Here is a 12,572-nt window from a genome sequence, read left to right as displayed (position 1 = left end):
TATCTTTTTTATTTATATAAAACACCAACATACTATGCAGTACTGTACACTGAGGGAATCATGATCTATACAAACTACATACATTGAGATGAATCAAAAGGTAAAGATGGCCCTGGCCAAGTGATCTTACAATCTAAGCAGTCTGGGGAACACCTAATACAAAATTGTGACTGGATCACAGATAAATAACTTTTGGAATTAATTTATTTAAAGGAAATGGCGCAGGGCACTGATTTATATAAATTTCCTATTGCACTTATTTTTAAAATTGTGTATATTTTGATATAGGGAAATCTTTAGTTTCTGAGACTAAGGGAAGAAATTTGTCTCTTGTTTATTTCTGATGTGTATATATATCTGATACAATGAGCCTTTGTTTACAAAGTAATTTGTGTATTGGGATGTATTTAGTATGGAAGTGTCATTGTTTAGGATTTGTAAGGTTGCTAGAGGAAACCTCCAATTAGGCATATGTGGAAGGGAGTCTGATAGCAGGAAGTGCTAACGAAGTTTTGTGATGAAGTGTCATGCCTGCTCTGGCCAAAGGCCCAGCAGGGGGTCGTTACTGTGTGGCCTTTTGTCCAAAGTGAATTTCATAGATAAGCTCAAATTTTGTTAGCTTTGCAATGCATGTAAATCCATGTTTGTGGAAATAGGGTACATCCTGATGCTAAAAATAGCCTGTGTCTGAAATGTATAAAAGGCTTGTATTTGAAAACTGTTCTTCTGATTTCAACATTTGACCTGATCACTGGTACCACTAACCAGTGTGAGCAAATAAACATCTTGCTTCAAAGACCTGCTTGGAAACATCTTCAATATTCGTGTATTCCTGTGACCTGCAGATTAGACCCTAAAACTAATCCGTTCTCCGCCTGTCTTAGGTTTGGACCCAAGCTTTTCCAGTACCACCATACCACCGCTCTGCCTGCTACCCGTGCAGCCCTGGTCAGTGTGTTAGGCCAGGGGGGGATCCATCCACTGCAACCCTGATCTATCGTGAGAGGTCAGGGGTACCAGCCCAGGTACACCAGCAACGAGGTACGCTAGCAGCGTTATCTACCCAGAAGAAACCCGGTTATGGATGCTGGTATAGGAGTCCAGTGGTGGCAGCCTTTGTAAGCCCCTCCTACTGCGGCAAGAGGGTGCATTTGGAATAACGAAAGGGAACGTTGGCAAAGTAAGCCCAGCCAGTTCCCAGCAACAACAGACAGGGTGGCATAGGCGGTCCATCCTGTCATAATAATGAAGTTGAATAATAGTTGTAGCAGCTGGACAGGAAAGTGTATGTTGTGATTACAATGAAGCATCAACCGCCAATAATAAAGCAGTCCTTGGTGGATAGCATTTCGGTGCAGCTACCAGTGGTGCGTCATGTGTGGAACAAGTAGAGACAGCAGAAGGGTCTAGAGACATGAGTAGTGATGTGAAACAAGAGCCAGTCACTGTATAAACATTATAATGGCTCCTAATAAAAGTTGTTATTCCAGCGTTAACAAGCAGTCAGAGTAAATGGTAGCTTTGGTCACCTAGATATTTATGAGAGGTGAGGTAAAGTCTACGTGAATTCGGTCAATAAGGTGAACTTACAATCCTAGGTAAGAAAATGTTTTACTTTATATCAAATCTTGCTTGCACAATATAAACAATATACAAAGATATACAGTTACCAAACTGAAGCGCTAATTAAAAATGCACAGTAGTGGTGTACACAAACAATATACATTCTGGTATGGAAGGCTAAAATGTTCATCAATCCTTGAACAGTTCAACAGTGTAGCAAGAAATAGACAGGTTCAGAGGGCAATAAGTGCCCTTAGTACTTGCGATATTTCTGGAATGTAAAACCAAATCCTTGTGTCTGGTGTTCCAGAGGGAGTGTAATAGACCGGTCTGTGTATTGAATTGTCAGAAGAGTTGCCGTCCGTGTGTGGGCGTGCGTTCCACACTGGAACTCACTAGGCTATTTCCTGCTTCCTGTATAGTCTATGGTGAAAGTCACAACCGGTTTCGTCACAGCAGTGACTTTTTCAACGGGTATCTCGTTAGTGTATCTGTCCTATTTTTATGGTGGCTATATGCAAATCCTGTCAATGGGATTGGTTGTGTTTCTCATCTTGCAATCCTTTGTAAATGGAAAAAAGCCCATCGTGGACTCAGTTCACATTGACTTATAACGTTATCCAATTCCAGTCCAACAATGATTCTGTATCAGGAGAGTGAACAAACAATATCTACAAGTGATCATATTGATATATTCTACTGCTTGTAGTTTTTGGAAAACACCACTGTCATTCATTGAGACTAGAAAATTATACAATCAGAAATTTATAGAGTAAATATAATCAATGTATCAAAGAACACAAATACATAGAAGACCTAATATGTGGTACTTGTAAAGACTAATACCAGTACACTCTTCATCCAAGTTTGCTTGTCTTGCATATACGAACTCATACATCATATATACCTTGGAGACAAAGCTGAATTCCCATAAGCAGTTGAAAGGAAATCAACCTTGCACTCACATAACACGTAAATATCCTATGATGCAAAGAGACCCGTAGTAGTAGTAATAATTAATGATTGATTAAAAAATAGTAAGTGTAAAAAATGTAAAGTTCTCTTTATTCTTCCAAAATGCAATGCATTGAGTCTTGGTTCAACAATAGATTAAGACTGGGCTTTCCCCATTCAAGATAGATTATATTCAATAAAACCCACCCACTCTTAACTGATGTCACTAATTACATCATATACTTTGATGAAATATCTGTCAAAAGCATTTATAATTGATTTTTGTCCTTGTACAGTGTATTATTTCAAATAGAAAACCTGTTCCCAAGAGGTCAAGGGGCATATGTGACCCCTCACATTCCTGAACTTATGTCCACATAGTACTACATCTGGCATAAATTTGAAAATCCTGTTGAATGAGGCCCTTATACATTGTGAAATACACAGAAAGAATTTAACCCTTGCACAGAATACATAGTCAGACAATTGTCCTACTATATTTTACACACATATAATACATTAATATTTTATCCAACTTATATTTGTACTATAATTTATTCCATTACATTCCCCTCTTTGTGAACACTATTCACACACTATAACCTTTAACTAAATAAAACATTTCAACTATTAAAAAAAAAAATCTAAACAAAACAGAGGATATTGATATCCCTCCATTATAAAAACATCCCTCTATTATAAAAACTATCAAGAGAGAAATGTTCATTTAAGTTGTGGTACAAATATCCTATTTTCCTTGACATTTTTCAATGCAATTGAGACATTCCCATGTGATTCTGAGACTACACTTGTACATTTCTAAAGCATTTGTCCCAACCTTGCACAACTTTCTTAACATACCTGGAACACATTTTAAAAGGAGATAAATTAATGCACATATTATTAAAAAAAAAAAAATGTCCAGGATAGCCCTTTCCACCATCCTGATATTCCCGAGAATATACCTGTAAACCAAGTAGAAGGATTCCACCAGGAACTTTCCCACCAGTCATCATTTTCAGTATCTATATTATTATAACTTATTCTGAATTCATTTTTTAATTGTGAAATATCTAACATATATTTATGTATTTCTTCCTCTGGGTTGGTTGTATCATTCAAAAATATAAGTACAACAATGGACACAAACAGTTTCTAATGTGTGACAATAGCCACTACTTTGTGCAGTTAAATAATCTAATAATCTATGTTGGATTAATTCAGTTTTATAAGATTGAAGCTCTTTGGAAACATATCTAAAAATGTCATCATAAATTTTTGCTCTGGAGACAGATAATGCATGAAGCCAAGTACCTGGCAGCTATGGCTAAAAATTAGAGATGCTCACTGACCCCCGTGTTTTGGTTTTGGATCTGGATTACCTTCGTGTTTTGGTTCTGGTTTTGCAAAACCACCCTTGCGTGTATTGGTTTTGTTTTGCTATTTTGATTAAAAATCAATGTTTTTGGGCCTAAAATAACCAAATTTATTGCTCCACCTGTTTTTTGGATAAGTAATGTAATTGTAAAGCCAATAAATTATCCAAAAAACAGTTTAATTCCTGGTAGGCCTTCATTAATTCTACACACAAACCAGATTGTCTTCCTCTCCATCTATGAATATTGGCAATGCAGCCATCGTCTTTGGATGTATATTACACCCTACACTTATACTTAAATATGTAAAGAAATGGATAAAGGCAGTTTGGTTTCTGTCTCTCTAGGCCCCCCTCCACTTGTATAAAATACCAAAAAATTCAGCTGTTATAGACTGTACAATATTAATTGAAATGGAGAAAGCCAGTTTGGGGTCACTCTGTATGGGCAATTTCTCCTTAAGGGTATGGTGTAAAACAGCAGCCTTTCAAGACGGTACGTGATATGGAAATGCCCCAAGTCCCTTTCCTCTTTGGGGGTAGATTGCACCCTACACTTACATAGAAAGTTTTAAAAAGATGTTATCGTCATCATCTTCAGCTTCAGCCTCGCCCTCATCAGTGTGTTCGTCATCATCACAGACTATCAATTCATCGCCGCTTGAATCTGCCATTAGAGAACAGTCAGTGCTTGGATGGTGAAGGCCTTCCTCGTGGAAGATGTAGTTCATTTTTATAAACATCATTTTCTCCACATTTTTGGGAAGTAACCTTCTATGGTGAAAACTGACTAAGTTCCCTGCTGTGCTGAACACTCGTTCAGAGTACACACTGGAGGGTGGGCAGCTTAGGTATTGCAAAGCAAGTTTGTACATGGGTTTCCAAATGGCCTGCTTTTGTTCCCAGTAAGGAAAGGGACTGTCTGACATTTCCATATCAATTACCTCTTGAAAATAATCCTCCACCATCCTTTGCATGTTATTACTCATATTGGATGGAGTTATGGGCAAGGTCACACATTTTTTGGAAAAATCCTTCAAACCAGCCAGATGTTAAACTGTTCTGGTCTGCCCTCCCTGCTTTTGTTAGGAAAATTCAATTTTTTACGAGCAGCAGCTGCTTGAGAAACTGAAGGAGGAGGACACGTCGTCAAGCCAAGGCCCAGTTCAGCGGACAACTTGCTGAGCAATAGCTCCTTGCAAAAGTTCACATTTTGTTCATTTTGAAGCAAAGACTCAATGTAGGTCTTAAACCTTTGATCAAGCACAGTGGCCAAAACGTACTGATCCAAGCTCAAGATCTTGATAACTCGAGGATCATTGTGAAGCGAATTAAGTACTTGATCGACAAGGCCAACATACTTTGTGGAATTGCTTGCTTTCATCTCCTCCTTCAGTTTCTCAAGCTGCTTTTCCAATAGTCTAATTAAAGGAATGACTTGGCTCAAACTAGCAGAATCGAGGGAACCGAGCCCGCCCAACCTACTGAAAATCCAGGTGCATACCAATACATTTGGACTATATTCTTCATAGCAGTCTTACCTGCATGGGTTAATCCATGACTCATTTGTGCCAATGCTGGCAAGAGTGCTTTGGGAGCTACAGGCTTACCTCCCATCCCTCGCCACAGTCCATCTTTACCAATTTGACATCCTGCCATTTCCCATCGGGCCTTTTCCTGTGAAACACAACCTTTTTGCATCTCAATTAGTTCAGTTTGATCAGGTATTACAACATTTAGAATTTCAGTATTTTCAACGATCTGTATAATGTCTCTTTCAAGTCAGATCTATGATTTCCTTTTGTTGCCTCATCATGTCCTGTCATATGCGCTTGGCATTTAATAACTGCTACCTATTTTGGTAACTGAATAGCATGCAATAAGTCATTTACAATTTTATGATGAGCACCTGGTGTACCATTCGCTGCAGGCGCGGGCTGGGAGAGGGATGGCCGGGGGGCACGCAGACGGCCGCATCACATGACGGGATGTGGGCGCATCCCGTCATGTGATGCGGCCGCCTGTGCACTGCCGCGGCCGGGTAAAAAGGACATATATTGCATCCGCGGGGCGGCCGGCCGGCCTACCCTCCCCGGCCCTAATTGCGGTCTACAGAGGCCAGCCCGCCCCTGATTAGCTGTGATGTAATTTCTTTGTCGTCATATTTCAGCATGATCATGAACAACACCGAACCCATATTTACTATCAGTGTAAATATTTACTGTTTTATTCTCTGCCAATTGACAAGCTTTAATTAATGCTTTTAATTCGGCAATTGGAGCAGAATGTGGAGATGATAAACTTTCAGAATATACAGTCATATTATCATCCACTACTGCAAATCCTGACTGCAGTGCTCCTGTATAATTTTTCCTATGACAACTCCCATCTACATAGAAAATCAAATCAGGATTTTGCAATGGTATTTCTTTTAAATCTGGTCGTGATGCAGTAGTTTGCTGCATGTATACAACACAATGATGTGGTTCATGAGCAAAATGTGTAAAATTCTGACATTCACTTTTATGTGTATTCTCCTTATCTGATTCACTTAATGCCAAATCATTACCATCTGTATTCAAATATACCTTCCCCTCCCTTTTTGAATCTGGGATCAAGTTGCTTACTGTAGTATGCAACAGGTCTGGGGATATCCCATGGGCTCTGTTAAAACACCAGCAGCATGACCTGAATGTTCATAACAAAACAAAGTAAATGATAACTCATAATTTGGTATACCCAATGCAGGGGGCCATCAAGAGCTCTTGTTTAAGCTGCTCAAAACAACTTTTGGTAATATCCGTATGAATGAGAGGTTCTTAAACACCATCAGTTGTAAGTTCATACAAAGAGGCAGTTAAACTTGAATAGTTTGCTATGAAATTACAACAAAATCCACAGCGCCCTAAAAATCTGCATAACTTTCTTTTATTTAATGGCAACATTAAATCATGAATAGCTTGTATGTGATCTGTGGAGAAATGTCTTTTCCCTTTAGTTAAACAGTGTCCTCTGTACACGACCTGTGGACTGCACATCTGAATTTTACCCTTTGACACCCTGTGTCCTGAATATGCCAAATGAGTTAACAATTCACCAGTGTCTGTAAGCGATGCTTAAAAAGAATCAGAACATAACGAATCATTCACATACTGAATAAGCGTACTTTCTTGTGAAAATCTCAGTCTTTAAATCGGCTGCTAAAGCTTAGCTGACTATAGTACCACTGTTCACAAAACCCTGGGGAATTCTAGCCCAAGTGTACTGTTCACCCTGATAAGTAAATGCAGATATTGGCTATCCTCATGTATAGGAATAGAAAAATAAGCGGAACATAAATCAATGACTGAAAAAATAACCTGGGCTTCTGCAAATGATACGATGAGCATTGGAGCGATAAATGCTCATCATTGCAGTGTACACACTAATGCATTATCTGGCTGAACAGTTATTTTTTTGTGTGACTGACAAGATAATAGACTGAAAAGCCTGTAGTGTGTGCCCAGTCTACCAGTGCTTTCCAAATCCTTGAAGGGGGACACATTTCTGCTCTCAAGACCTACTTGAGATGATGGATTTAAGTATAAAGCATGGATACCCTGATTAAAATCACTAGTAAAGCCAAAACTGAGTTTTGGACAGATTGTCCAGGTATTTTTATCAAACTTTTTTTTTTTTTTTTCATTTTATTTTTTGTATATCAAGAGATAAAACTATACAAGTACTATTCCTTGAGTTTATAATATGGATTAAATCAATAGCATTTGTTGTCCAAGAATGTATGACAATAACTCTGTGCTAAATTGCTAACTGATTTTGTATTTCAATATGCAATCCTTTTTATATTGTGCTTGTCTCTCAGGAATGAAACCATTCTGACTGTAATATATTAGTGAAGAAATCATTTTATTTAGTCTGCTTGCTATTGAACAAGAAGAAATGCACCCCCACTATTTATCCCTGCAAAAATACCTTTTCTACACAAACTGGAGCTGGAGGCGAAGCTTATGATGTATGCTCTGTTCTAGAGCATTTATATTTGGTTATATCCAATAACCTGTTGAATCAACAGTAGTTGGTGCCTTGATTTTTACATTCTTTATTTTCTTTCCTTGGGTCCTTTGCAATGCAGTACTAAGAGAGTGAGACGGAAAGGACCATCTCCACTAGGAACGCAAAGCTGTCACCTTTTGATGGGCAAACCATTATTTCAAGCCAACATGTCGGACCAAGACTTTTATAATATTTGTGTTTGGCTGCCCAACAGAGAACAACTTGATATCACTGTCAGGGTGAGTGGAACTATGATAAAGTTGCATGTATGCATGGTCAAATATCAGAGTATTATTCAACTGTGGGGCTGTCACAGGAGGGCCTGGTGAATTTCCCCTCATGCCAGTGTCTCCCTCATGGCTGGGTCATGAGAAATGGGCTGCCCAGTTACTTGCTGGAACTGACGACATTCATTTTAATGGAAAAGCCTGTCTTTTCTTTTTGTATAGCATTAAAGTTTTTGGTCTGCACCTGTAAATTAAGTTGCAATTACGCCAATGTCAAAGCCCATTGTGTGTTTAAGCAAATAGGAGCCACCTCATCTGTCAAGTTCTAGGGTTACTAAATTATGGTAACTAACTAAATCAATATAGGGGAGAAGGTGCTTTTTTGCCTCTGGAAGATTACACCAAAAATGTTAACTATCTAAACTTATTACATTTCTTCCAATTTGTGCTGTTTCAATTACTGTCCCTTCCTCCCCCAACACTCTAGCCATTATATGTGTTTGACATATATAGTCTTGTGCATCTATACATGCATAAAACTCTCCTGACTTGTAATGTTATAATGTATAGTACAGGATACATCATCCCCCTACATCTAACAGTTGTTGACCATGTATGTATGCATGACAATAAGTCGCCAATGGTATTCTATCTATATACAACAGTTGTGTTTAGGCCTCATACACACAGCCTCCAATAGTATATCCAAAGTTCTTTGCGTTTGGTGTCCTTTCAACATGCTTAGAATGCTCAGAAAATGAAAGCTCCCCGTGTATGCTTGTGCACTTTTCCAAGGCACTGTAAGGACGTTCATCATGATGCATTGATGACTCCCTATCTGTGCCCATGTGTATTATGCTTAACATGTTAATCTCTTTACACAAAAAGTGGAAGACATTCAAAGTCTATGGCAAAATGAGGACTTTTCATATGGCTATACTTGAGTATGTAAAATATGCAACTTTAATATATCTATGCAATTCAAATTGTGCGTAGATTGTGTGATTGCAAGTAACTAAACAGAGGAAATATAACAGATACCTGTCAACTTTTACATTAGCTAAAATTTATTTATCTCCTAATTGACTTCTTTGGAAATTATAAAAACAAGTCCGTTGTTCCTATAACATTAGCTGTGTGACTAATACTACAGAATGTGACTGTCAGCCGAATGTTCAATTGGCACATCTTGATCTACAAAAAAACTCACAATGTTCACTTCATTTGTGGAAGAACAGTGTGCCAAAAAATGTTAATCTTGCCCAAGGTGGTGTATGAATAATTTTCTTTTTTTTTTTTTTCTTCTATTGCATGCAGTATATTTCTTTTGTGTCACTTTTTTTATTTTTTTGCGGGGACAGGTAAAAGCCACAGGACAGGAGCTGTTTGAGAAAGTGTGTTACTCACTGAATATTAAAGAAGCAAACTTTTTTGGCCTCAGCATTGTTAAAAGTAAGTATTTTGACCTAGCGTGTATGTATGTATATGTGTGTGTGCGCGCGTGTGTGTATGTATATATATGTAATGTAATATATATATATATATATATATATATATATATATATATATATATATATATATATGTATATATATGTAATGTAATATATATATATATATATATATATATATATATATATATATATATATATATATTATATTAAAAAAATCTGGCACCCATAAACTGCCAAACCTAAATATTAGGAGCAACAACATACATTATGTTCAAATGTAAATAAGTAAGCTGACTACCTGTGCAGTTGCCAGCACAACTCTACTTTGTGTCTGTTTGAGAATTATTTGAATTTAAAATGGCCTTCTGAAGGGACTTCCTCGAGTTTCTTTCCTGATATCTGACATAAGTAACTGCTGTTTCTTCTGATAAGTCAGGCAAGATTGTGTCTTGAATGGCCACTTGGGCAAAAAGCAGACTCTCTGAAAGTAATTCATAGAGTAGTCATAGTGAGTTAAGTTGCTTTTTTTTTTTTTTTTTTTGAACTGGTCCCATTCGTAAAAGTCACATGTAAAAATAGCAATCAACTTTCAGTAAGACTGGCAAGGCAAAAATGTTTTTGTGCTAAAAGTTGAGTGTATCATTTGCTCTTTGTGTTGTGACTCTTTGTTGCAGGCACGTCCAGTATTCAGATATTGCAACAATATGGAAGTTCTTTATCACACTTGGGCGTTGAAGAAATAGGAAAATATTTTCTAAAGCAGATTGCGTCTTAAGAAAAACAAACCATTATGGTTCTTAAAGTTAAAAAAAAAGAAAAAAAAAAGAAAATCTTTTACCAATGGTGGCGAGTTTTTGAAAGCAAGCTTTTTACAATGTTTTGAAAATCTTTGTAAATTTTCCAAACAAAAAAGGGATTTTTTTACTCCAATTCGAGATATTCCAGCACTCTCTTCTCGAACTATTCAACATCGAATAAGCAACCTGAATGAAGGTATTAAAGAACTGTTGAAACCCGATCTAGAAAATTACATCTTTAGTTTCACTCTGAACGAGGGCAGGCGTAAATGCCGTGGTCTAACAGTAGTTCAACGGTTTTATTCAGAGAAACCTAAATCTGTTAAAGTATTGTGGCTGGATGTATTTCTGTATATCATGATTTGGTTGTGGAGTTAGGCCCAGCTGGAGGTCATTACCTGTTGCCACGTCTTGTTAGAGAGAAAGGACCCTGTCTGACCAATGTAGACTCGGGATATAACAGATTATTGTAAATTTTGTTAAAGCTTAAATTGCATTCACTCCACTGTTAAAGGATATATTACATCCTAATGGTAATTATTGAATTATTGCAATTCCCTCCTTACTGGCCTTCCCAAAAACAGACTCAAACCCCTACAATCTATTTTGCACGCTGCGGCAAGATTGATTTTCCTTGCAAATCGTTATTCCTCTGTTGAATCACTCTGTATGTCTCTACACTGGTTGCCTGTTTTCTACCGAATCCAATATAAAATACTCTTGCTAACCTACAAGGCCATCAACAAAGCTGTACCAACATACATCTCCTCTCTTGTCACAAAATATCTCCCAACTCGGCAACTCCATTCTGCACAAGATCTGCGTCTCTCATCCACACTCATTACATCCTCCCATTCCCGGTTACAGGACTTTTTCCGGCCTGCACCCACTCCATGGAATTCTCTCCCTCGCACAATAAGACTTTCCTCTAGTCTACAAGCTTTCAAGCGTTCTCTGAAAACCCACCTCTTCAGACAAGCTTATAATATTCCTCAACCACCCTCTTAACCTCACTACACTACCCTATTACTACTACCTGTTAAACAACTACCCCGTGACCAACATTGTTGTGTGACAGGATCATTTAGCTTATGAGTCACTTTTACCTTTGCAGTCTGGCTGGGCCGACTGCAAATGTATACTTAACATCATGTGTCAAACTCCCATTGTCCAATAGATTGTAAGCTTGCGAGCCGGGCCTTCTCACCTCTTTGTCTGTTTTACCCAGTTTGTTTATTAGATTACTATGTTTGTCCCCAATTGTAAAGTGCTACGGAATATGTTGTCATTGATGATGATGAATGTGTATTATCAGTATTTGCAGAGCCATCTGGGGTCAGGGGTGGTGTTACACCCTGCTAATAGTTGTCAGAAATTTTTTAAAAAGGAGCTCTGTTTGACAATGTATGATCATACCATCTGTAATATCTGGAAAGATCGCTAGAACCTTAAACTGGCGTGTGTAACTGTCCTTATTCGGACACTTGAACTAATAAAACATCACTGTTTCAAGTTACTGTTTTGACTACTACTTACCGGTGCTGCAATTCCTGTGACCACAGAATAGACTAATCTAATCTGTTTATTCAGTTGTTCTGAGGTTTGCACCCAGCATTCCAGTAGCAACGCTTTGACCACTATTTGCAACTCTGGCCAGTGTGGTAGTCTTAATTACGATGCACACATATCCGACACTGCTTACCCAGACAGCATCCCCGACAGGTGCTTGACAGTGACTACTTGTAATACACACTTGAAAGTATCCCGATGAATGTACATGACGGCCTCCTACAATGACGTCTTTCAAGAGTGACTGTATTAATGTTGGTGTTAATGTAAGGAGGTGCTGGCTCTAGTACATTGTCCAGCTGGTGCCGCCTTTACACGTTAACACCAACTATGAATATATATATATATATATATATATACACACACACACACACTTTAATTAGTGTGGGACTACCTTCATTTCCAAAATGTGCCAAATACTGTTGTACAGTTCCTCAACATCTAAGTTTGTTAATTTGGTTAATTTTTGGTAAAGCATAGAAGGTAGTATGAGCATAGCTATTCCAATTGCCAGTATGTTGTAATGCATCTTTTAATTGAAAGTTACATTATCTATGGGAACTTTTTTTTTTTTTTTTTTTTT

The 12,572-nt window shown here is 37.8% G+C and overlaps 1 protein-coding gene across 3 annotated transcripts in view; it reads left to right on the top strand.

Moving 5' to 3' along the window:
- The first annotated feature begins 906 nt into the window (after positions 1 to 906).
- The window catches only part of FRMD1 (FERM domain containing 1), a 139,798-nt gene continuing 128,132 nt past the window's right edge, over positions 907 to 12,572 (top strand). The window contains exons 1-3 of one of the 3 annotated variants that reach the window (XM_075203446.1): positions 907 to 1,041; positions 8,025 to 8,184; positions 9,534 to 9,624. In XM_075203446.1, coding sequence (XP_075059547.1) covers positions 8,086 to 8,184; positions 9,534 to 9,624 — 190 coding nt within the window. In that variant the 5' untranslated portion in view covers positions 907 to 1,041; positions 8,025 to 8,085. Of the gene's footprint in view, positions 1,042 to 1,068; positions 1,181 to 8,024; positions 8,185 to 9,533; positions 9,625 to 12,572 lie in introns of those variants that run through there. The other 2 variants (XM_075203448.1, XM_075203447.1) reach the window with 2 other exon arrangements.

Source organism: Mixophyes fleayi, chromosome 3 (genome assembly GCF_038048845.1).
Source record: "Mixophyes fleayi isolate aMixFle1 chromosome 3, aMixFle1.hap1, whole genome shotgun sequence".
In the NCBI taxonomy this organism is placed as follows: Eukaryota; Metazoa; Chordata; class Amphibia; order Anura; family Limnodynastidae; genus Mixophyes; species Mixophyes fleayi.
The sequence above is the reverse complement of the archived record's forward strand: the minus strand, read 5'-3'. Positions and strand labels throughout refer to the sequence as shown.